At 45.5% G+C, this 26,410-nt stretch overlaps 1 protein-coding gene across 1 annotated transcript in view; it reads right to left on the minus strand.

The window, feature by feature from the left end:
- The window catches only part of LOC147701050 (urokinase plasminogen activator surface receptor-like), a 248,043-nt gene extending 223,054 nt beyond the window's left edge, over positions 1–24,989 (minus strand). Inside the window, exon 1 of the mRNA XM_086929846.1 lies at positions 24,178–24,989. Within this exon, the coding sequence (XP_086785972.1) occupies positions 24,178–24,226 (49 nt within the window). The 5' untranslated portion in view covers positions 24,227–24,989. The remainder of the gene's footprint in view (positions 1–24,177) is intronic.
- Between the last annotated feature and the right edge of the window lie 1,421 nt (positions 24,990–26,410).

The raw sequence follows: 26,410 nt of genomic DNA on the forward strand, positions 1-26,410 counted from the left end.
GTTAATCAGCTCTGTGATGGTGGGAAAGATGGCAGGGGCCACTGCTTTCAGGAATCTGATGGGTGCGGGGTCAAGGGGGGAGCCGCTTTTCATCTTGGCCAGGGTTGTTCCTACTTCGTCCAATGATACTGCCCTAAAGGCGGTCAACTGTGGGTGCAGGATGTTTCCTGTATGGTTGGTAGGTGTATCATTGTCCATGTGGTTAGGCAGACTGGGAGGAGGGAGGGAGACTAGGATACGGGCGATTTTGGAGTCAAAGTAGGTTGCCAGTTCATCACTTCTGTCCTGAGGGGATATGTTGGAAGAGGGGGGCGCTGGTATTTTCAGGAGTTCTTTGGCGATGAGGTAGGATTCTCTCGCCGAATTGGTGGAATTTTTTATTCTGGTGTCGTAGTAGGCGGCTTTAGTGAGCTTCAGGGTGGATTTATAGGTTCTCACCGACCTACGGTAGGCGTCCTTGCTGGCATGAAGCCAGTCCTTTCTCCATAGTCGCTCCGCTTTTTTGCACTCTTTGCGGAGAGTTCTGAGTTCCGGGCTGTACCATGGGGCTGATCCTATTTTCCCGTTTTTATCCTCACGGGTTTTTATGGGGAGGATAGAATCGAGGGAGGTGGAGATCCACTCCCTGAACTTTCTGTCCGCGGTGACTGGGTCATCCGGTGGACATGGGGTTGTAGAGTTCAGGGCTCTGGCCCAGTCCTCGGCAGAGAGTCTGGACCATGCTCTGTCCCTGGTACAGGTGGCGGGCTTGTGGGGTTTCCTGAATGCCCCTGGTAAGCGGAGAAGGACCAAAAAATGGTCCGTCCACGGGAGGGGGAGGGACTCTTTGGCTTGTAGGGTGTGGATATTGGTAAACACAGGGTCTAGTAGATGACCCTTAATGTGTGTGGCTCCAGAGTTGGTAAGTTGGAGGCCATAGGCCGCCAGGTCTGAGATCAAATCGGCTGCCCCTGTGTCTAGGGGGTCGTCGAAATGGATGTTGAGGTCTCCTAGTATAGAGAAATTGGAGGTGGAATGGGCCAGAGATGCTATTGATTCTAGGAGAGCGCTAGCAAACGGGCCAAAATGGCCAGGTGGGCGATATACTAGGAGGCCTGACAGCGTACTAGTCGGCGCTAGCTGGATGGTAAAATGAAGGCTTTCAGAGTCCAAGATGTGGGCATCGTTGGTTCTACAGGATAAGTGATCCCGGTAGAGGATGGCCAGTCCGCCTCCTCTGCCAGATGGGCGCTGTTGGGACTGGATATGGAAGCCCGGGGGAAGGGCTAAGACCACGTCCGAGTCCGAGTGGTCGGTGAGCCACGTTTCCGTAAGGAACAGAATGTCCAGCTCGTGGGGGACGGGGATGGGGAGCACAATGTGTAAGATGTATGTTTAATCGGCCTTGGTCCTTAATATGATGCTAAATGTAACTTGCAATGTGAATTGTATGAGAACTGGTGAAATTCCAATAAAAAAAAGAATATTCAGGACAACAATATCATAAAGGTAGTTTCTATAGGTAAGTAAAGTTGGACTATATATTACTTCATATGCAATACATATATTGTCAAGGTACGTAGATATGAAGTTAAGAATAGAAAATTGTTGTATTTAGCCTGTCTCTTTTCTACCTGTGGGATTTCATTGTCATTCACATGATGTCACCACTAGAACCTTTGGTGACATCATGGAGTGTTTGGGGCTTAGCCTGGTGACAACTGGCAGTTGGAACCAGGCAGGCTGAGTTACAAGCTGGTCACTCCTGGTGGGTCTTTTATATTAACATCTTGAAGACTTGACCTGAAATCTATCTTGAATAAAACAACTTAAATTATACCCGGCTCCAGGCTTCTATTTACAACATTTTTGGCGACGCTTGGAGAAGTTTAAAAGAACCTACAGAGTGCGAGGAAAATGAAGAAGTAAGGAACCTACAAAGTAAAGAAACTGGTACTAATGAAAATAAGAAACAGAAAGCAAAGAGTCTGGGTATTTAAAAGGTAAAGAGATTATTACTGTAGCTGCTGAAACGGAAAAAAGAAAAGAAGCACCCTGGTAAGTCCCACCAGTGTCCTTGCTAACGGACGGCCTGCACACCCAGGGTGATGATCTGTATAAGTTTAACTGTGTGGCAAGTTGGGGAATTGGACTTCTTTTCTAGCCTGTAATTACTGGTTGTGATCGAGCAGCATTCATTTTGTAAGTGCAAGGAACTGTTTATTAGAAGCTTTTAAAGGATTAAAGCCTACTGTGTGCCTGTCACAGAAGCGAGATGAGCAACTATTGGAATTTAATTTATAACTCGAGTTTCAAAATAAAAGCTATTCGAGGAAGAAATATTCTGAACTGCTAATTGAAAATAAATATTGCGTGTTTCAGCGCTTGTGTTTCACCTTGTAGCATAGACTAATTGAAGGTAAACATTGAGCATGTTTTTGCATATATGTTTCATTTTAAGGCACAGTCTAATTGGAAAATAAACAAGTCCATGCGCTTCAGCTCGTGCTATCGAGCATGAAGGGAAGCGAGAGCCTAATTATCACTGCGCAATATTTAACGGTGATACATTTTTAAAAAAGGAATGCGCGAGGAACGCTTGAATCCTACCTGTGAGGAGCTCTTTATGACGTCGTGGGAGAGATGCTGCATCCTCACGCTTTAAAGCACAGGCGTGCTGTGAGCCACCCGATGCCACGTAGTGTGCCTGTCACCATTTTACCGATGACGTTGCTTTGCTTAAGATTAATGCACGGAGTCTTCGTTTGGATCGTCACCATGGGAACGATCCCCCTAGGAGAATGCGAGACTTTTGGCACATGATTTTAAGATCGGTGAGGGAAGGTTATCTGACATTAACTGTTCTACCTGATTGCGCTAAGCTGTCTGTGGGAGACGTTGCAAACTTTGGGATTTGTTTGTTTTCGTCTGGCTTATGGACAAAACACACCTTGAACTTTACAGATGCTGTTTTGGAGGATGGCAATTACCATGTCGTTGGCAGCCTCGGGTGAGAGACCGCTCACCGGAGCACGAGACTTTCTTTTGCATTACTATGCTGCTCATTGTGATGTTTGTCTCATGGTTCATGTAGGGTTGATGCTGAATTTGTAATTGTTTTTGCTGCTTACTTTGACATGGTGTGTGCCTTGTGCGTTTTGGGCTTCTGTGTTTTGGGGTAGTGAGCGCCAGTGGATGATGTGTGTGTGCTTTGCGCAATTTGTTTTAAGGTCATGGTTTTGGGGTGGTGAGTGCCTGAGCAGGTTTTTTTTTTCTTTACGCGTGGTGAATGGCAAGTGTGTGGTGAGTGACGGAATATTGTTGGTTTTTTTGGGGAGGCGTAGTTGGCTATGATTCTGTGTGTTACCCTGTTGCATTTTTGCTTGATTTTCGTTTCTAGATGGAGGTTATATTTGAAGTTCACAGGGTGAGGTGCTTGGGACTATATGTGTCCGAGTTAAGTGTTTTTTTTTATTTAAGGGCGTTGAGTACCCCATTAGAAAATTGGGGGCGGAGCAATGGCTACTCCAAGGTGTGGTTCACGGGGAGAGTTGCAAAAAACACAGTTGATGGACAGAATGCAGAACAATGTCTTACATTCACCCCAGTACAAAGATCTGGGCCTAAATCCATCGTTTTTTTGCACGGGGAGAGTTGTACCCTGGTGAGTACCCCATTAGAAAATTGGGGGCTACTCCAAGGTGTGGTTCACGGGGAGAGAAGTAATCCTTTATGGAGCAAAGTGGGCTCCATTTTTGTGACAAAATCAATTTGTGTTTGTGTTTTCCAAGGATGGGACTTGGGACTAGTTGTGTTTGGGACAAGTTGTGTTTGGGATGTGTTAGTAACTGTTTGGGTTGTGTTAGTAACTCTATCTTTAGAATGTGTGTTACATACTTTTACAATCCAGGTGTACCCTGGTCTCAATGATCTATCTTTTAGCATGTACTGTGTACTTTTATATGGAGGGGTACATCTAAGCTAATTTTACCTATTCTAATTTTATCTTTTTGATTTCCCTAAAGAAAGGAGATGTGTTGTAATTAGCCTGTCTCTTTTCTACCTGTGGGATTTCATTGTCATTCACATGATGTCACCACTAGAACCTTTGGTGACATCATGGAGTGTTTGGGGCTTAGCCTGGTGACAACTGGCAGTTGGAACCAGGTTGGAACCAGGTAGGCTGAGTGACAAGCTGGTCACTCCTGGTGGGTCTTTTATATTAACATCTTGAAGACATGACCTGAAATCTATCTTGAATAAAACAACCTAAATTATACCCAGATCCAGGCTTCTATTTACATAAAAAATCTATATTTATGTATTTGCACATACCATGTCGATATTTTGGTCATCGATATTTTTGACATTATAATCTGTCCATATTATATTTTTGGTTTAAACCTCATGATTTAAACCCTTCACAGACTGAGATCAGTTGCTAGTGATTGGTAGTTGGATGCACTCCCACAAGTAAGGTTGACAGAACAGCCTATTTTTGGGGGGAGTTAGAAAAAGTTGATACATGATTTATGTAGGTTTACAGATAGCTTTGCTTGCGACAGAACTCTTAATTTGTTGGTAACAACATTGACATTTGTTTGAAAGAGAGCAAGACAAAAAACTCAATACAAGTGAATGCTTCTTGAGGGGCTCCTATTAAAAAACTGTGTTGCTAATATCTCTTTTAAATACACATTAGGTATATCTAAATATAATGTATATGCATGTGTGATGCCTAGTCCTTCTGCACCATTGCATGACTCTCATGCTTTAATTGAGAGAAAATCAGGAGAGATATGGGTTCTTAAAGTCACCACTAACATTTTTAAGCCACTAAAGAACTGATGTACATAATTTCCATTCACAAGTGGTCGCACATAGTGCACCAGCTTGTTGTGGATGCAAATTTATTTTATAAACGTATCTATGTTCTAATTGGTCGATTTACAAAATTCCAAATCATAGTGGGTCGCAATCAGGGGCGGACTGGCTGTAGTGGGCACCGGGCTTTCCCCAGTGGGCCATAGGGTTGGAGGCCAGTTTTGTGAATGTCGGGGGCCGCTTTTCTCACAGGGTGCTGGTTTTGCATTAGTGCTGCAAAATCGGCCCTCTGTAAGAAAAGCAAGAGTAGTGCTTAGCGGCTAACACCCCCCTCCCGTTCCCAACATGCCGGGCTGGTTGCTGTTCCCAGTCCGGCCCTGGTAGCAATATGACATACATCATCAATATTTATACGGTAGGTCGCAAATTGAAACTTTCGACAATTGATGAAATCCCAGGGATGGTGGCCTGGTGAGGTCAGCAGACCCCCATGCATGCATTATCATTTAAATAAAGCAAACTTTTTTTTATCCATCCCATTTACTGTTACAGTTACTGGACTGTATTTAAAAGAAAAGTTGAATTTTGTTTTTAAAGTTTGTTTCAGAGTTGGTAATGATCCGCTGGACCACTGAAGAGTCCCCAAGAAACGTTCTTTTTACATTCATTACTTCTCTTTTGCGAATGTGTGACCAATGCAACTCAGCTGACATTAAGTGTTCAGGGTCAGATTTACGACTTCTGCCGCATCTCTGCTAATCAGCAGGGATGCGGCAGAAGAGTTGCGACGCATCTGCCCACCCGTGCGCCACCACTGATGCGCCGCATTTACAATGCAGTACAAAAGGGGGTGGTGATGGACAAAGCATCCGAACCAATCAAACACTCACACCCAGTCAACAGATCTCGGTTTTATCCATCACCGTTCTTTAGCCCACTCTGCCACCCCAGTTCAGACACGGCCATATACAATTCGGTGCACCGTGGCGCACGGATGGGCAGATGCATGTCACTTTCCCGGGGGAAAGGTGGTATATTGCTGGTATAGCGTCTCAAGCGCGACGCAGCTCCAGCAAGGCTCAGTGGTACCCTATCCCTAACATGCTGCGTCAATCCTTATGCCTGCTTCAAGCAGGAGCAGGGGTTTAACGCAGTATGGCCCTAAAAGTGACTGAGTGAAATCTTGTAGATTACACTCAGCCACTTTTAGGGGACGTTCCTGCGCCAGAACACCCCCCCTGCGCCGGAACGCCTACATGTGGTGCAGGCCTTTCAACGTGACACACCTCCCAGATGCGTCACATTGTAAATACCCCACAACATGGCATTGGCTTTGCGCCGCCGGTGCATCACAAAAGTGATGCAACAGCGGCGCAAAAGAGGCGCAAGGGGCTTGTAAATCTGCCCCTCAAAGTTTTGAGAACAGAATACGTTCGCTATTCAAAAGGGGAGCCCTAAACATGAATCTTCCAAATAGCGATTAATTATGCCTTTCTAAACACATTTTTGCAGTCACCCCAGAGAATTAGTGCTCGTCTTGCGGCTCTCTGATGCGCTTGCAGAGATCGGCCTGTTCTTTCTTCGTCTGACCAGGCACATGCAGGCTGGCTCTCAAACTACTACCCAAAGCCGTGCACTACCCCAGCCAGTAAACTCCTGAAGTCTCACGTACTACACATGCCAACAGTGCTCTGCCTTAGTCCCTCTGCCATGGAAAGATGTGAGCGTAACTCCCACTAAAGGTACTGAAGTGCTTTACATGGACACCAGTTACATTACATAACTTTACATTAAAAAAATTAGGCACAGGGTGATTTGCCCAAAATCATAAGATCTTAAACAGCTCCTATTGCAACACTTTTTCTGTCCAGCTTGCCCGCAGTCCACTACCTTCCGCCCTCTTTTTGTGCCTCCTCTGCTTGCTTTTCTGCCCCCTATTTTACCTTTCCGCCTTGTTTTCTGCCCTCTTTTTTGCCTTTTTCTGTTCATGTTTTTACTCCCTGTTTTGGCCTTTCCGGCTAATTTTTCTGCCCTTTGATTTGACCTCTTCTGCTCTGTTTTGCTTTTTCTGCCTGTTTTTCTGCCCTCTGTTTTGCATTTTATGCTCTTTTTGTCTGCCATCTGTTTTGTCTTTTGTGCTAGTTTTTCTGTCCTCTGGTTAGCATTTTTCTTTTAATTTCTTCCCTCTTCCTGCCGTGCCTGTGCTCTTTTTTTCTGCCCTCTGTTTTGCTTTTTGTGCTAGTTTTTCTGTCCTCTGGTTAGCATTTTTCTTTTAATTTCTTCCCTCTTCCTGCCGTTTCCCTCCTTCCGTTACCTTGTGCGCCGCCCTCTCCCCATTACCTACTTAATGGAGGCCCCAGCATGACCCCATTGAGCAGTTCGTCTTGCCAGCTCCCCCTGTGACAGTTCTCCTGTCCAGCTTGCCCGGAGTCTGCTACCCTCTGCTCCCTGTCTACCTGTGGCCATGGGCGTCCGCAGAAATTTTTCCAGGGGGGGGCAACATTCTTAATTCATCACCATCCTCCGACAAGTATTACATAAACAAATAAAAAAATCTAATAAGACAAAGAGCCTAAATACACAAAGAAACCCATGGGGTGGGAGAAAAATCATGTGAGGCTTCACAGCAGATTACCTGGCAACCACAATGAAACAGAGGAAAAAACAAACAAGCATTGGCATAGCCAATAGGTCTCGCCTTTGGGACCTTATAATTGTTTAGCCATGCAACACTTGAAGTTGTTGCACCAAGGATATTGTACTAGACAACTAAACACTTATAAGGTCCCAAAGGGGAGACCTATTGACTATGTCAATGCTGGGTTTTTTTTAAATGACAAGCAGTGCTATATGGCTCCGGCTGCTACTTAGTCCACCACATCCCACGTAGATGCTGCAGTCAAATGTGAATGGTTTTAAAGCCAATTCAAAAGCTGTCACCAGTGTATGTTAATCTCTATCTCAACGGTGAGACTGCTCTCCTGTTTCCCAATTCTATTAAATACAAATGATGTAAAAAGAACATCCCTTTCTGAGCTGCACGGCTCATCCTACCCACGTTTCATGCGCAGATTTGAAATACTGATGGTTTGGGCTTCCCGGAATTCAACTGGTTGAAAGGTAGACAGGGTTAGAGAGGTAGAGAGAGGTAGAGATAGAGAGGTGTAGAGAGGTAGAGAGACAGAGGTAGAAAGAGAAGTAGAGAGTGAGGTAGAGAGAGAGAGGTAGAGAGAGAAAGGTAGAGAGGTAGAAAGAGGTAGAGGTTGAGGTAGGGAGAGAGAGAGAGGTAGAGAGAGAGGTAGAGGTGTAAAGGTAGAGAGAGAGGTATAGAGATAGAGGGAGAGGGAGAGAGAGGGAGAGGTAGAGGGAGAGAGGTAGAGAGAGAGGTAGAGAGGTAGAGGTAGAGAGAGAGTAGGAGAGGTAGAGGTAGAGAGGGAGAGGTAGAGAGGGTGAGAGAGGTAAAGAGATAAAGAGGTAGAGAAAGAGGTAGAGAGAGAGAGGAAGAGAGGGGTAGAGTGAGAGGTAGAGAGAGGTAGAGAGAGAGGTAGAGAGAGAGAGGTAGAGAGAGAGGTAGAGGTAGAGGTAGGGAGAGAGAGAGAGGGGTAGAGAGGTAGAGAGGGAGGTAGAGGTAGAGAGGTAGAGAGAGAAAGAGGGGTAGAGAGGGAGAGGTCGAGAGAGAGGTAGAGAGAGAGAGATGTAGAGAGAGAGAGCAGTAGAGAGAGAGAGAGGTAGAGAGAGACGTACAGGTAGAGCGAGAGAGAGAGTGGGAGAGAGAGAGAGAGAGAGAGGTAGAGAGAGAGAGGTAGAGTAATAGAGGTAGAGAGAGAGAGGTAGAGAATGAGAGAGAGAGAGGTAGAGGTAGGGAGAGAGAGAGAGAGAGGTAGAGGAGAGAGGGAGGAAGAGAGGTAGAGGTAGAGGTAGAGGTAGAGGTAGAGGTAGAGAGAGAGTGGTAGAGGGAGAGGTAGAGAGGGACAGAGAGAGGTAGAGAGAGAGGTAGAGAGAGAGGTAGAGAGGGAGAGGAAGAGAGCGAGGTAGAGAGAGAAGTAGAGAGAGGTAGAGAGGTAGAGAGGTAGAGTGAGAGGGATAGAGGTAGGGAGATGTAGAGAGAGAGAGGTAGAGAGAGAGAGAGGTAGAGAGAGAGAGGTAGAGAGAGGTAGAGAGAGAGGTAGAGGTAGAGAGAGAGCAGTGGAGAGAGAGAGAGAGGTAGAGAGAGAGAGTCAGAGGTAGAGAGAGAGAGAGAGTGGTAGAGAGAGAGAGAGGTAGAGAGAGAGTGGTAGAGAGAGGTAGAGGTAGGGAGAGAGAGAGGTAGGGAGAGAGAGGTAGAGAGAGAGAGGTAGAGGTAGAGGTAGAGGTAGAGAGGTAGAGAGAGAGGTTGAGAGAGAGGTACAGAGAGAGAGGTAGAGGGAGAGCGAGCGAGAGGTAGAGCGAGATAGGTAGAGGTAGAGAGAGAGAGGTAAAGAGAGAGGTAGAGGTAGAGAGGTAGTGGTAGAGAGGTAGAGAGAGAGAGAGAGAGGTAGTGGTAGAGAGGTAGAGAAAGAGAGGTAGAGAGAGATAGAGAGGTAGAGAGAGAGAGGTAGAGAGAGACAGAGGTAGAGAGAGAGAGATAGCGAGAAGTAGAGAGGTGTAGAGAGAGTTGTAGAGAGGTATGTAGAGGTAGAGGTAGAGAGAGAGAGAGACGTAGAGAGAGGTAGAGAGAGAGAGGTTGAGAGAGAGAGGTAGAGAGGTAGAGAGAGAGATAGAGAGAGAGAGGTAGAGAGAGAGGTAGAGGTAGAGAGGTAGTGGTAGAGAGGTAGAGAGAGAGAGAGGTAGAGAGAGAGAGGTAGGGAGAGAGAGAGACAGAGAGGGAGAGGTAGAGAGAGGTAGAGAGAGAGGTAGAGAGAGGTAGAGAGAGAGAGGTAGAGAGAGACAGAGGTAGAGAGAGAGATAGCAAGAGGTAGAGAGGTGTAGAGAAAGGTGTAGAGATAAAGAGAGACATAGAGAGAGAGACGTAGAGAGAGAGGTAGAGAGAGAGAGGTAGAGAGGTAGAGAGAGAGGTAGAGAGAGAGAGGTAGAGAGAGATAGGTAGAGAGAGAGAGGTAGAGAGAAAGGTAGAGAGAGAGAGGTAGAGAGAGAGCGGTAGAGATGTAGATTGGAGATCCTAGCATTTCCAGAGCATTAAAGGCACTACTCATTTGTAACGTCATTCCTTTAACTGCACATCCTGCTTTATCTAAATAACTAGGGCCCTCAAATACAAAAGGATGTTGTGGTCATAAAGCCTACAATTTGCAGTATCACAGTGGTTGCTACTGCAAAACCCATTTTTAGAGTTGCGTATAACCTTCATGATTGACAAAAGGGGTTCTGCATCTTACTTCATATTGGAATTTGGAGGCACAGTGGAAAGGGTACTATCTTCAAATTGCAATTTACAATGATATATATCAATGGTTTTCAAACGCAATGGCAGTCGCAAACCGTTGATCTGATAGCAACACTGAGCTGCAGTTGGTACATGCTTCAGAAAAGAAAAGTTGTCCCTGTGGGACAGCTTTCCCTTCGGGAATCATGGCAGGCGACAGTGAGTACAGACAGTGGTCCAGGGGCTACACTCGATACCGCAATGAACATGAGGGACTGCCCCTTTGGAGCTCAAGGCGTAAACTCTTTAACCCATCTCATATGCAGACCCTTCTGTAATACTAGTGCTTATGGTGCAAAAAACAGGCATATTGTGTGTGGTGCAGACACTTCTGTTCAGTTTTAACTCTTTCTCAGTTGTCAACAAAATATTTTAATTCATATTTTGGTTTCCATTGTTAACTGTTTTTTAATATATCCATTATTTTATTTTAGAAATAATGGATATATTAAAAAACGTATAACAACAGTTAACAATGGAAACCAAAATATGAATTAAAATATTTTGTTGACAACTGAAAAAGAGTTAAAACTGATTATTACCATGGAAAAGAAATTAATGAAACTTTAATGTTCGCTGAAAAGTGCACACATCCATCGGAACAGAAGTGACTGCACCACACACGATATGGTATACGAAAGGGCACCTAAAGACTGGGTACGAGGATGTAGTAGCACCAACAAAAGAAAGGAATATAGCTCGAGTACGAATAAATCACGAGTGCACAGAAGGACTTTCCAATTGATCTCTCAAAAAACAGGTAGACGCACCCATTGCATCTCTGGACGAATTGTGTAATTCGGTGCCGGCGTTAATGAGGTGTTGATGGTTTTCACCCCTTCCTAGGGCCCCTGGCTGCAGCTCCACTCTTCCTTAGCTGGAAAAATGTGCCCCCCTCCCCGAAATTTGACTCTAGGTGTGCCTCTGCTTCAAGCAGTGGGAGCAGCCAGGCCCGGACCTTCTCTCTTGCCATCAGCAGCAGTTTTCCGCTCATCTAGCAGGGCCGTCATTGCAAGCGCTTTCTCACGCTTTTAAAATTGACGGCCCTGCAGACAAACATCACTGTGGGGGCTGTCAATAGTGACGGACCTGTGTTCCAGGGGGGGGCAAGTGCCCCCCCTTGCCCTCCCCTGCGGACGCCCATGCCTGTGGCCCTCTGTTTGTGCCTCCTCTGCTCGTTTCCTGCTCCATTTTGCCTTTCTGCTTGATTTTCTGCCCTCTCTTATGTCTTTTTCTGCTTGTTTTCTGCTCTCCGTTTTGCTTTTCTGTAAATCTTTCTCCGTTCAATGTTGTCTTTTGTTCTTGTTTTCTGCTCTGTTTTTCCCTCTGCTGCTCTGTTTTGCTTTTCTGCTCATTTTTCTGCCCTCTTATGCTCTGCTTTGCCTTTTCTGCAAGTTCCTTTGCCCTCTGTTTTGCCTTGTTTTCTTGTTTTTGTCTGCTTTGCCTTTTCTGCTCATTTTCTACTTTTGCCCTATGATTGACTTTCTGCTCTTTTTTCTGCCCTCTGTTTTGCTCTCTTCTGCTTGCTTGTTTCTCTGCCCTCTTTTTGCCTTTTTCTGCCTGTTTTTTCCCTCTTCTCATTGTTTCCTCAAGACCTAGATTTTCGACTGAGGCCTCAACCCTGTGCCCAGATACCCCCTGGGGTGACAGTGCTGCGCTCTAAAAAACCTGATTGATTCATTGATTGAACTGTTGCTGAGACTCAAACCTGGGTCCCCAGTTCCAAAGTCAGCAGTTCTGGCCCTAATGTGCATCTTCTCGCATGCTTTATGATTGGATGACTGGAACTACAGTCATCCAATCACAAAGGAGCACAGTACATAAAAAGCAGGAACTTGCTCCGTCTATACAGCCTTTCAAAACATGCCAGCCCCGATAGTATCTGCTTGACTACCACTGAATCTGCCTGGGGTCTCTCCCGGTGCCCAATATTCAGCACCTCAGCCTCCCTTCATTGAAGAGACCAGATTGTTGTTGGTGTAAAATTGAGGGGTGTACATGCTGAGTGAATAAGCTATGCTGTGGACACACTGAATGATCATGTTTTTGATCTGAAGTTTTTGAAATGATGATGGCCACCTGCACCAAACAAGGAAGTTCGATATATTGAGAACTACGAAAGTACACAGTGAAGGTGCTTTCAACTGAAAGTAGGTTTTTAGCAACTCGCCTCCATAGTAATCAGCAGGATAGAAGACGGTGCCCCTTGGAAGCAGGTCTTCTTCTGTAAAGGATATTGCTTTTAGTGTTTTCCCAGTCTTCAGTAAAAAAGATTTTACCTAAGTAGTGGAGATTCTCTGTTAGAAATCCCAGGTTGCAGAGAAACAGTTGTTTTATATCTGGCAGATCCTGATGAAGGTGGCTCCTATTGTTGCCGTATGCCACCGAAACGCGCCGACCAAGTCCTTTTAAAATCCTACTGAAAGCAGTAGCCCTGAACAGGATCACAGAGACTAAAACCAACTAAACGTGTTAACCTTTACAGATATATTGAGTTGTGAATGGGATATGTATGTAGTATAATAGATATGTATGCATGAATGAGTGGTATGGTTGTGTTAGTTCTCTACCTGGGAGTGAATATATTGTAATGTGGAAAACTAATTTTGTATTGTAGATTGTTAAGGACATTATAAATATGTATTTTTGATACATCTGTATGTTGAAAACAATGATGATAAGAAAAGAGTATCAATGAAAAACAGTAAAATAAAAGAAAGTCAGTAAAGTACAATGTATATGTTTTTGAATTTTGGTTTTCCTTAGAGCCCATGTTTGAATTCATAGTTTGAATCATATGAAATAATAGATAGGTCACGAGGGAGTTACTTTACAGGGCAAGAGGGAAAACACACTGCTCTGAACTGGCCTCACAGCCCCAACAAAGCGAGTGCTCTGACCAAAGGAACTTACTTTTTAAAGTTTATAGGATTGCCTTGAAGCTGAATATCAGAACTCAGGTACTGATGGCCCCTAAATATTTCAAGGTAGCTCTTCAGGAAACATTCTGTCAACTTTGCAGGTCATCTCCACTCTGGAACAGCAAGGGAATACTCCAGCAGGAATTCTGTGGCATGCCCAGCTCCGCTGGAGGTGTCTACCCATGGTGGGGGGTTTTATATCCACACCAAAGCACTAGCTAAAGACCACAAGGATTAAATTGCAGAGAACCCCTGTACTGTGGGCAGCTACTTTATAGCAGAGAAGGAGACATATTGAACAAGTGGAAATGGACCGACTTTCATCCCTATCTGTACAAACAGGAATTCAGAACAATCACTGACCATAGACCTATGGATCTACCTGTTCACAGGCCTCTCATTGGATCCCCCATTGAGGATTGAGAAGTGAGTCCTGTAGCTACAAAAGTACCTAGCAGGGGCCGGTGCAGGTCAGGGCAGTGAGGCAGGCAAGGGCGGGCATTCGTGGTGTCAGCGGGCAACGGAGTAGGATATATTTATTTAATTAATTTTACCAATTCCGTAATCTTTCGACATCCGCCTGCCCCGCTGCGCTTACATGCACCGGCCGCTGCTGAATTTTATGTTATGTTATGTTTATTTGTGAGGGTATCCTGGCGCTGAGCCTGAGCAGGTGATTGTGTCTAGCCTTACCGAGGGCAGAGTGGTGAGTTGAATAGCCAGGTCTTCATCTTCTTGTAGAATTGAAGAAGAGAGAAGGATGGTCAGATGAGAAGTGGGGTAATAATTCCCCACTTTAGAAGTGATTTCGGAGAACGCCCACCCTCTGGATCTAGTTCTGTGCATGCATGAGATGTGTGCGAGTAGGAGTCCGGAGAAAAATAAATCTGGGAGGCAGTGCAAGGAGATGTGACTGTTCAGGAAGGTGGGGCATAAATTCTGTAGAGACTTGAACGTGTGAGTGAGTAGTTTGAACTGGGCATGTTTGTGCATCGGGACCCAGTGGAGTTCCCTCAGGTGCGGTGTGATGTGGGGTTTGCTTGAGAGATTGAGAATAACATTAGATGCAGAGTTCTTGATGGTTTATAGTCTTCTGGTGAGTTGTTTAGTAATCCCGGTGTAGAAGGTGTTCCTGTAGTCCACTTTGCTCGTGACAAGAATTTGAGTCATGGTTTTGCTGGCCATTCGAAAATCTTTCTGAGCATCTTCATGCAGTATTGACGTTAACTTGTGCAATGATGTCCAGTTTGCTGTCAATGATGATTCCAAGGTTTCTGGTGAGAATGCTGGGTGGGTCCAACTTCCACTGGCCAACACTTGAAATCCCATGGTCAGTTACTATTGCTAAAATCACTACTTCTGTCTTGTCGGTGTTGAGCTTGAGACAGTTGGCTGTCATGCAGTTAGTGTCTTTGGTCATGTGGGTGAAGAACTTGATTCTTGTATTGAGGGACTTATGCGAAAGGGAAAGTATGATTTGAGAATTATCAGTGATGGGGAGGATGTTGATTTTGTCTGTACGCATGGTGTTGGCAAGGTGTATGCATTGAAAAGGGTGAGTCACTCAACAAATGAGCTTCTGAGTAGTAAGTTGCCAGGCTGACAGCTTCAGTACGATCTGTTAAGAAGGACCAAACTCACTGGAGAGTGGATCCATGGATGCCAATCACGTGTAGGTAACTGATGAGGAAGGGGTGCGATACCGTGTCAAATGCTGCAGAAAGGTCCAGGAGGATGAGGGCTGCTATGTCTCCTCCTTCTTTGATCAAGTGGATATTTCATCTCTGGCAGGGATGAACACTATTTCTGTCCTGTGGTTGGACCTGAAACTGGACTGTGTGGCATTGAGGATGACCTGGTTGTTGAGGTTGTCAGTGAGGCACCAGCTGATGAGTTTCTCTAAGACCTTGGTCGGTAGGGTAGGAGAGAGATTGGTTGGTGGTTTGTGAACATGGTAGGGTCACTGGAAGGTTTCTTGAGCGGGGGTGATGGTAACATATTTCTAGGTGTGAAAGAAGGTGGCTGACTTTATGGAGGCATCGAGGATGGGTGTAAGAGCATCGCTGATCCAGAGGAATCATTTTGCAAAGGCATGGGACAATGGGCACAGGGGCTCCTGAGTGGATTGATTTATGGTGGCGATGGTTTCATTGGTGTGCACGTCAGCCGTGATGGGAAGTTGAGTTGCGCTGGCAAAGGGGTCCAGTTGAGAGCCATAGTTGTCATATATGGAAGTGATTTTGCAAAAGGATTCCAAGAGTTTGTTGCAGAGGAATTGTGAGGGGTGATTGTAGGAAGGTGGAATCTGACTGCATGGTTGCCCCCACTTTTATGGTGTTTTGATGGTTTTTGACTTAGTTTGGCTGGGATCCTTCTATTCAGAACCTCAGCCTATCTGCTTTCCTCTCTAAATTGATTCCATGTACGTTAGGTACACTCCAGTTCGGTTACTGGGGTACCCTTGTGAGTCTCTGGTATATGGTACACGAGGTACTGAGGGCATAGGTACCCCAAAGGCCTACCAGTAAGCATGGGCGAATTTTGCGAATCTCGCGTTCGCGAATTTTGCGGATTTGCGAACTCGCAATCTGCAAAATCCGCGAATTCTCGCAAATTTGCGGATTTTTTTTTTTGTGTGTTTGCGCGGGTTTCTGCCAGTTCGCGAGGGTTTTGTACAATGTCGCAAATTGCGAACTTACCTGTCGGGTCGCAAGTTTAGCGAACTTGTTGTTTCTACGTGTCCAGCCTGTTTGGGACACTCTTCTTCATCACTGCCACTCTCTGTCACCACTGCCACTCTCTGACTACTCATGCCACCCTCTGGCCCACCTATGCCACCCTCTGTTTCATCACAGCACCCTCTGGTTGTCCAGCAGTGTACATTATTGTGGCAACGCAAGCACACCTTCCCTGCCTCAAGTGACCTGAATTAATTTGGGGCTGATTAATGTGTCACAGAATATTTTTTTAGCTGGCACCTGCTTCCTTAGTGCTTCCTGATTAGTGATCTTTTGAACTTGCTAAGTGCTTTCATTGTTGCAAAATTAGTTACAACACCTGCCCTGCCCCAACTGACAATAATGAATTAGGGGCTGATTAATGGATTTGAACCTCCAGCCTGGCTCCTGCTTGTCTCCCTTAGCTGTAATTCAGGACCTTTGTGGCATATGTGTAACTATTCTGAGGTTCAGAGCAGGGTCACATAATAGTTGCAACTGGCAACTGAACTCTGGAGGGGCCCCTCAGGAAGCACTACAGGAAATGGCTACTAATGATGAGCCTGAACTTTTGAACCTGGTAAGTACTTTCAGTTTTGCTAAAATCGTATTTCTGCAATTTTGCACTTATTCGCGGGGCGCGAAGTTGTACTAGGAAGCCGCGAACTCACGCGAACAGTGCGAGCAGTGCGAGCAAAATCCGCTGCTCGCGGATTTGCGGATTTTGCGGGAGATTCGCGAATCTCGCGGATTGCGAATTTACCGAAAATCCGCAAAATCCGCGAGCGAAACGGATTTTCCGCCCATGCCTACCTACCAGGGGCTTAAGCATGTATGATGCCACCCCTGAGAAGCCTTCCAAAATGACACAATAGGACTGCTACTGCAGCCTGGGTATGTGGTGGATGCACCCCTTGCTAAGATATAGGTTACCTATATCTAACTTCAATCACTGACACATATAAACCTACTGTCAGTCACTCTTATGGCAGGCCTTATCAATCCTGAATGCAGGGTTCTTGGTTTTGTGTGAGAGGGTGTTCATGCATGAGCTGGGCACCTCTGCAGCTTTCGGAGCCTATTCTTTGAGGCTATTCTGTGATGCAGCCAGACCATACACTCTTAAGTGGATTATAACCTTGTGGTAAATGCTAACTTTGGAATGGGTTCATGGAAACATGTCGTGTTTGGTGTCAAACACTTTGGAATCCTACCCCTTGACCTCCCCTCCCCCCCACCAGTGCTGGTGGCGGGGATAGAATTCCACCCTTCTAGAGGGAGAGACATGTACACACTGGTCTAAACGGTAATAGTTTTAAAGAGCCCTGGCGTCACAAAATGGATGCTGCAGCCCCCGACACAAGTCTGGCATCCTGCTGCTGACTGAAACTCTGGCAGGGGAGGCCTGGACAATAGGTGTCCTGTCACAGGGAGGTGTAACCAACTCCCAGACAGGCATTAGTGTATTGGGGCTGGGTGGGTGCACTCTGAGAGTGCTTTGAAGTCTGCACTGGGGGCACATTTGGTGTCCCTTAGCATAGTCCAGTTCAAACCGGGTGCAGGGGCTACCAGCCCCTGCTCTGGCGTGAAACTGGACAAAGGAAATGGGTGTAGCCACCCCTCTTTCCAGACCCTCTCATAGATGGGCCCCCAGAGTATGTCCAACCCCCTTTCTCAGTATAAGTAAGGGACCCCTGGCAACAGGACTTTAGATTACACCTTGACGAAACTCTGAAATTGAATCCTGAGACTACGACTCTCTACTAAAGACTAGACTAGAGGATGGAAGTATCTCCCTTGGGGTCAAGGAGTGACTCCCCTGCTCAAGCAGTTACCAACGAAGCATCTTGCCAGTCAGCATTTCTGAAACTACCACTGGACTCTGAAGTATTTGCGACACAATAAAATGATTTCCAGACTTCTCAGAGGCCGACTCAAGTCCCCAGCAAACCTGAGACCCGCAGCCCTCGTGAGTGACGTGGAACCGGAAACCCTGGACACCGCGCACATTTGCGAGTGCATCAACTTCTCGACATTTCCTGAAGTTGTGTTTGGGTTACTTGTAGCCCAAGCCCGAGCACCATCTGCACCGAAGATTGCGGGCCTACACTCCACGAGTGTTCAGTGAGCCCCCTTCTTGCATTTTCGCTCAAGGCTCCTTTGCGATCCCTGATCCGTCGACTGGTGGGTCCCTGTGAAGCCAACTCTGATTTTTCTTGGGCTTCCCTGATTGCCCCAGACGTGCCCTGACTCCCCCTGAGTGGTGAGTCCCTCAGACCTTGCTGGTCTGCACCAAAGCATTTCTTTGATTCCTGCGTGGGTTGCTGTTGTTAAGGCTTGTTGGGTCTAATCCAGGCACCGACACCATAGAAGTCGACATCCTTTGTGGGACAGCTCGAATCCAGCGCCTGGTTATCATCGACGCCTCCTGGTCATCGTGGCTGAAGAGTCAAGCTTCACCTGTTTCACCTGAAATCACCCGACATCTGTGGGCATTCAACTATCGTGCCCCTGGTCACAAGCTAGAGACCCAGACTCTGTCCCCGCTGCTTTCAGGTTCTTCTCATCTTCGATCCAGTCTTGGATCACACTGGACACTTTCCACTTCTTCAGCAGCAGGACTTTGAAGCAGATTGCCATTGAAAACAACGAAACCTGACAACAAAAGACACCTATGCACCCAGCGGTCCTGGGTGAGGTAACTCAAGAACTACTGTGCTCCCGTGGGTGTTGGCTCTAGAACCCCTTAAGTGTATAGGGGTTTGCTCAAAGTCCTCCTCTAAGTGTCCTTTATCTTTAAAATTCCAATCACGACTTTTCCCATAGAAGTTAATGGTGATTCGCGGCTGTGTTCTCACACTGCACGCGTCCCCTGTGGGGCCCCTGTGTCACTACCTTAGGTGGTTCCTGGTGGCCCCAGCGGTTCTACAGGCTCTAGGATTTGCATCTATGCAAGTCATGGTTCTTATACCACTTTCTTAATATATGGTTTGGTATGCCCCTAGGGCTCAATGTATATTGTGCTAATTTACTGTGTGTTATTAAGTTTACTGAATGTACTTTTGCCTCTAGCCTCATAAAGAGGCTAGTGGGGTGTGTTTAGAATAAATACATAGGGCCCGATTCACAGAATGAACTTAAGACTAAATCCTAAACTTACTACTCATTTTATATATTTACCTGGTGTGGTTCTCCTTTCATTTGCTCATCCACAAGATTATAGACTGGTAAAACAAGCTGCTTTACATTCCTTCAAGACTTAGCCCGAAGGCTCCTCTCCAAAGCTACCACTAGGATAGCTTTCTATAAAGGTTGTCTTTAACCTACCATCAATAAGGGTCATTTGGACTGGTGCAAGGTGCCCACTAGAATAGTGGACAGCATATGCCAGGCCAACTTCTCACAGTGATGTTGCTGGAGGTGGCTGGAGGCATGTTATACTCTTTGACATACCACCCTGAATGCCTATATCTGTGCTAATTTTCTGTCTTGGCACCCACCACCCCAATCAGCAGGACTAAACAATGTGGCAAAGAAACATGTGCACTTTGGGATGCAAATAGCAAGCCCAAAGCATTTTTTCCTTCAGGAAACAGAAGATGCTACAACATAACACATTTATCTTCAGCTTGTTTTGGCAGTAGTAAGGAACAACTTTGATGGAAATCCACTCACTCACACTGTCATTCACATCAACTGCAAAACCGACTGTATCATCTACAAAGCCATCATGGCCGTGTCTCCACCCATCTGGGTGGCACGCTCATTTATTTATTTATTTATTTATTTATTTATTTATTGCCATTTGTAAAGCCTGTATCTGTATTTTTGTATCTCATCACGTTTGAGACTCTCAGCACAGCAGCCAGGACACCAACTACCAGACTGAGGTGAAGAAGTGCAAATAAAAACATGCATTGGCAAAGGCAATAGGTCAGGCTTTGCCCGCCAGCTTTCTGGCAATTCTTTTTTTTGTTATCTCATAGTTTGTGCAAACCTTTGCCACAACCTCTTCTATCCCCAAAAATATTTTGCTACTGGAAAAAAGGTGTTTTTTTTTTAAAGCCACTCATTAACATGGTTTCTTCCTCGCACTAAAGGGAAGTATTTTGTGTGTTGATGTGTTCCTCCTGGAAGGGTGGCATTTCATAACTCATAGTGGAGTCAGTTAAAGGGTGAAGGTGGCTGATATATTCCCCTTTTATGCATGCAGGAGTGGGTGGAAGAAAAATGTGAATGACACCAACCACATGAAGAAAAAGGGAAAAGAAGAAAGGAATGAGAAAAAGAAAGAGAAGGAAAGAAGGATGGAAAGAAAGAGAGAAGAAAAGAGTAAGAAAGAAAGAAAAAATGAAGAAATAGAGAAGGGAGAATGAAAGAATAAAAGCAAAAGAAGGTAAGAAATTAGGAAGGAAAGAAGAAAGGAAAGAAAAAAAGTAAAAAGAGGATAATGTTACACACAACAGTTTCAAATGTACACAACCTGGTATGCTGTGAAACAGCTGCAGTCAGCAAAGCAACACTCTCCATAAGGAAGCTGGGATCTGATAAAGATAGATTGTGCATCGGAAGTGTCCTGCAATCACATTAGACTCTAAACACAAAAGCAACACCAAAGTAATTATAAAGTAAAAAGAAAACACTGGCACTGAAGATAACTAGCTTGTAAATAGATCTGCTCCCTGAAAGAGAGCATAATGAAGCTAATCAGTGGCTTAGGGAGGCTGACCCCTTTCCCCATGTTATATGCTGTAGTGCACAGAAGCAAAATATGTATGACACAACATCAGACCAATGGATGAGGAGGGATAGCTGAAAGCCCCTGTTTCTAGGTATATTATTTATATTTTGGTAAAATCAAAAGGTCTTGTCTAAAGCCAGACCTAAAAAAAAGACAACAGGCCTACTCCATGTATGCACCCAGGATTTAGTACAACATTTTTGTATCCATCAAGAGTGGCCCAACCTTGATCCAATTTAGGAACAGATTTGGACACAGTTCTTTGAAGAACACTGTGTTACAACAAAGTAATAGTCCGCCTCGACTCTGAGAACCAAGCTCCCCCTCCAAGCATTTATTAACAGTGGCGGCTCCTCCGCTAAGGCAGAGGAGCATCGCCCCACTGCTTTTAAGCAGTGTGAATAAAGGAAACATAAAATGAAGATAACTCAATGTTATTGACATTTTATTAAATATAAAATGATAATCTCTATGTTTTTATCATTTTATATTATCCTGCTGCTGCAGTGTGGCAGCTTGGTGAGTCGGGCGGGGCTCCTCTGCTCACAGCAGGGGAGGAGTAGTGGGCACTCTGTAAAGTGCGCATGAATGTTTGCCCGGCTGTCTTGGACCGGCCAAACATTCATGCGCACTTTGCAGGTACTCCACCCAGGCTGTATTACAGCTTGAGTGGAGAACATGCCCAGACCCCCAGTTCCTGTCTGAGAGCCGAACCACAGCGCTCAGACCAATCAAAACGCTGCACTGCACTGTTGTGATTGGCTCAGGGGAGCCTAGAAGCATGGGTGCTTCCTTTTCCAGCAGAGGGAAGGACGAGGAGGATAGATGCAGCGAGGAAGAGAGACACAGGGAAGAGGTACGCGGTATTGACTTTTTCTTTCCCCCGGCTCGCCCTCCCTGCCGCGCCACCCCCGATCCTTGCCAGCCGCCGCTGCTTATTAACTGTATCTTTGCCTATGACTCTTTACAAATCTCAACTTCTTTCTGGCTAGGTTCACGTCATACAATGTATTGTTTTCCACTTTCTCTTGTTTCAGATACTTTAAGCACATTAAATGATAAAATTACACATTCCTTGCAACTTTAGAAAGTTGTCGTCTGCATGATCCGCTGAGTCTCACATAAATTTACATTTTATCGTCACATGTTTAAGACTGTATTTCGTTTTTCAGCTACATCCATTGTTATCACCAGAATCTCTCATTTGGTACTCATGCATTCAACCAACTATCCACCTATTCACTCACTTATCTATGCACTCGCCTATTCATGTGTCTGTCTGTGGAATACTCACCTCTCCAACCACTGATTCAATCTTGCATACATCCATTCTCACTTACATGCACACAAGCACCCGTGTGCACACACTCTTTTAGACTTGATAATCAACGAAGAAGCACATTTATATCAAAAAGCCAGATCTTTGGTCTTTGCCAATATTTATTGATAAAAACATTAGCAATATTGCTCTCAAAATACTCTGTGGATTCAAGTAAATCTTTTCCAAATGTTTGGTGAGTGCCGTAGTCTAAAACGTTATGAGGAGACTGTGCGTGGGGAGAATGGTAGATGCCTTTGAATCTGGCTGAAGAAGACAAAAAGAGCCTGATTGCATCTGATAAAAATCCGACACCAAGATGTTTGAATGCATTAATTAGTGCTTCTTCTGAGCTTTTGAGGACTAACATGCATATTTTGGTGTTTACCACACCAAAATTCTTGCCACTGTAAATACTAGTCCTTCTCCCCTTGGTAAATTATGTAAATTTGACCTGCCAGAATTTACCATCTTTATCACAGCTGGCCTTAACATCGTGTGCTAAAACATCTCACCACTTGTAAGTGCAATCCCTGGCAATCAATCAATCAATCAATCAAAAATCAATCAATCAATCAATCAGGGGCTTGTATAGCACGGCTCCTCACCTGTGAGGGTCTCAAGGCACTGGGGTATGGGGGGGCTGCTGGTCCTTGCAGTTGTAGCTTGCTATCAGGCCCCTAGGACACCTTGCAGCCCAACAGACCCAATTCAAGAAAGACCCTCCATCAGTGAGTGGGACCCTCAAGCAGTGATGAATCCCCCTCGTTTAATGTTGACTCATTTTAGACTGAATCAAATCCACTGGTTTTCAGCGGATCCTATAGGGTGGATCATAGTTGATAATTTACCTGTATGAGGCTGCATTCATTTTTCAGACCAGGACACTCTACATTTTGTCCTGTTTCGAGATTTTATTTGTGATCCCCGCAGACAATTCATTCTTCTACTTCTGAGAGGGCAGCAGTTCACGCAGGCTAGACCAGCTCTTATATTTTTTACAATTGTAATGTAATGTATATGTTTGTTTTAATGTAGCAAGGTTTTTAACGAAGGCTGTCAGGATTAAAAAAAGAAGGGGGTGACTGCCATATGCATACATCCCATGATTTTATTTTTAAGGCTATTTTATGATATATTTTTAGGTTTGTGTCATTGTCTTGTCTTTTTATACATTTTATTTTAGCAAATTATTAATTATCTTTGCATTTTAGACAATGTTGTGCCTTCGAAGCATTGATATGAATTTTATCCTTGATGCTTTGGTTGCTGCTCGGCATCCACCATGGCAGTTTTAACTCTTGCTGATTTATTTTAATTGTGCTGTGTGTATCTGTTATGGTTTTAATTAACCAATTAAAGATTATTTTGACTGACTGAACCCCACTCCCACTCAGGACAATTTAGACACATCTGTTGGCCCAACAGTCATGCATTGCTGGTTGTGTCGCAAGTATGACACAACTCCAGCAATGCATGTCGAGGCCTAGACTTATTTTCATGCGTCAGTCCATACGACTGCTTCAAGCAGGCGTTAGGTTTTGACACAGTGCCGTCCTAGAAGTTGCGCAGTGAAATCTTGTACATTTTACGGCGTCACTTTTATAAGGATTTCCTGCATGGAAACGCCCACCCTGCATACATTATACCTGACGCAGGTATAATGTGACACAGGGCTTTACAACGTGGCGCATCTCCCTAAATACATCACATTGTAAATTGGCTGCATTGTTTACGCCGCCACTGCGCCACAAAAGTGATGCAACAGTGGCGCAAAAGTGTTGCACAGGGCTTTTAAATCTGCCCCTTAGAGTTTGGACCACTGTGCTTGTGCCCTGCCCATGACCAGGCCAAAGAATGCATGAAAGAGCTGAATTAGGATCATACATTCAAAACTGTCCCTAAGAGGGGCCCCGAAAAACAGAAATGTTGTGCTTCTTCTCGCATGCTTAGATTCCACTCAACGAATCTGCTTCCCTTGAATAAAGAAATCTACAGCGGGAGGCCTCCCTTCTGCTGTCTCAGGGAGACCCTCTGGGGCAACCTGCCCTCCCCTTCATGTTCCATCTTGACTTACACTGTGCTCAGATGGGATCTTAAAGCGACCATATTTACTTTTTAATTTTAATCTCTGTGTTTGCCCTTTTCTTTCTACTGAATTCCAGCGCCGGACACCAATGTGGGGAGCAGCGCGCTTTATAAAAGTTACAATCAATCAAGAGTTAAATCAATGAGTCAGTCATTTTGTTAATGGCATTATGAGTCAAATATGTTACCTTGCACGAGGACAGCGGAGAATAAAAGGCAGCGGAGGACGGCCTGCATGTCAGGGCCGGCGCCGGGCAGTGCGGTCTGCAGCCGAGGTTCACTGCTTCAGGAGATATTCAGCAAGCGGGCAGGGTCGGTCACTGCTGGAGGGCTGCACAGGAATACCTCTGGCCGAGTGTGAAAAGTCTGGTCACTGCTTCAGGCCTGAAGCGCCGGGCCTTTAGTGAAGTGGAGAAGGTCTGGTCACTGATTCTAGCTCGAACACCGGGGTGCTCACTGAAGTGGGCAATGTCTGGTCACTGCTTCAGGTCCGAATGGAAAGGAAGTTTGCAAGTGGACACGGTCTGGTCGCAGGTTCAGGGTTTACAGAGACAGATCTTCAGCAAAGTGGACAATGGCTGGTCACTCTTTCAGATTTGCACGGAAGAGGAAAACATCTGGCGTGGTCATCCAACCAGTGGCCTAGCCGTCCACAACCCAGGCTGCTTCTCTTTCTCTTGTCTTATTGTCACCCAGGTCTTCCTGTTATATGTCTCTCTCTCTCTCTCTCTCTCTCTCTCTCCCTCTCTCTTCTCCCTCTCTCTCTCTCTCTCCCTCTCTCTTCTCTCTCTCTCTCTCTCTCTCTCTCTCTCTCCCACGTCCCTCTCTGCTTTTTTGTCGTCCTGCCTTTCTTTACTACTCTCTTTGTTTTGCTTCTTTTTCGGTCTTCTCACTCCCTGGCGCCTGCGCTTTCCTCGCTGCCCCCTTGCCTCCTCTCCCACTCTCTCAGTCCTTCCCTGTCTGCCTGCTCTGCTCCTGTGGCCTGTCTCTTTGCCTCTCTGGGACCACGATGCCTGTGATCATCATTTGTCTGCAGAGGAAATGGTGCATCACTCTGCCCCACCCATATGAAAAAGGAGAAATAAGGTAACCACAGGGCAGAGGCGTGCCAGGGTATCTCAAGAGGAAGGATAGTTCTGCTGTTCAGTATATTAAGGAGGATAATAATGCCTACATCTCTGTCATGAGCCAGGGACTGATATCCTAGCAATTAGAAAGGATGATAGTTCCATCTGAACTATGAGCTATCTCTGCTGTCAGAGCTACTAGAGAGGATGATAGTTCTGCTGTCAGAGATGTGAGCCTCTGAGATAGCTCTGCTGTACAAGACCCAAGCGAAGAGGAAAGTTCTGCTGTCCTAGATATGAGCCAACAAGACGGCTGCTCTGTCCCAGAGCAAAGAGAAGAAGATAGTGCTGCTCTCTGCTTTACAAGACATGAGTGAGGATGGTAGTTCAGCTGTCTGAGACATGAGACATTAAGATAGCTCTGCTTCCCAAGACATGAGTGAGGATGGTAGTTCAGCTCTCTGAGACATGAGACATTAAGATAGCTCTGCTGTCCAAGACATGAGTGAGGATGGTAGTTCAGCTGTCTGAGACATGAGACATTAAGATAGCTCTGCTGCCCAAGACATGAGTGAGGATGGTAGTTCAGCTGTCTGAGACATAAGACATTAAGATAGCTCTGCTGTCCAAGACATGAGTGAGGATGGTAGTTCAGCTGTCTGAGACATAAGACATTAGGATAGCTCTGCTGTCCAAGACATGAGTGAAGATGGTAGTTCAGCTGTCTGAGACATAAGACATTAAGATAGCTCTGCTGTCCAAGACATGAGTGAGGATGGTAGTTCAGCTGTCTGAGACATGGGCCATTAAGATAGCTCTGCTTTCCAAGACATGAGTGAGGATGGTAGTTCAGCTCTCTGAGACATGAGACATTAAGATAGCTCTGCTGTCCAAGACATGAGTGAGGATGGTAGTTCAGCTGTCTGAGACATGAGACATTAAGATAGCTCTGCTGCCCAAGACATGAGTGAGGATGGTAGTTCAGCTCTCTGAGACATGAGACATTAAGATAGCTCTGCTGTCCAAGACATGAGTGAGGATGGTAGTTCAGCTGTCTGAGACATGAGACATTAAGATAGCTCTGCTTCCCAAGACATGAGTGAGGATGGTAGTTCAGCTCTCTGAGACATGAGACATTAAGATAGCTCTGCTGTCCAAGACATGAGTGAGGATGGTAGTTCAGCTGTCTGAGACATGAGACATTAAGATAGCTCTGCTGCCCAAGACATGAGTGAGGATGGTAGTTCAGCTGTCTGAGACATAAGACATTAAGATAGCTCTGCTGTCCAAGACATGAGTGAGGATGGTAGTTCAGCTGTCTGAGACATAAGACATTAGGATAGCTCTGCTGTCC

Source organism: Lissotriton vulgaris, chromosome 7, assembly GCF_964263255.1.
Source record: "Lissotriton vulgaris chromosome 7, aLisVul1.2, whole genome shotgun sequence".
Classification (NCBI taxonomy): Eukaryota; Metazoa; Chordata; class Amphibia; order Caudata; family Salamandridae; genus Lissotriton; species Lissotriton vulgaris.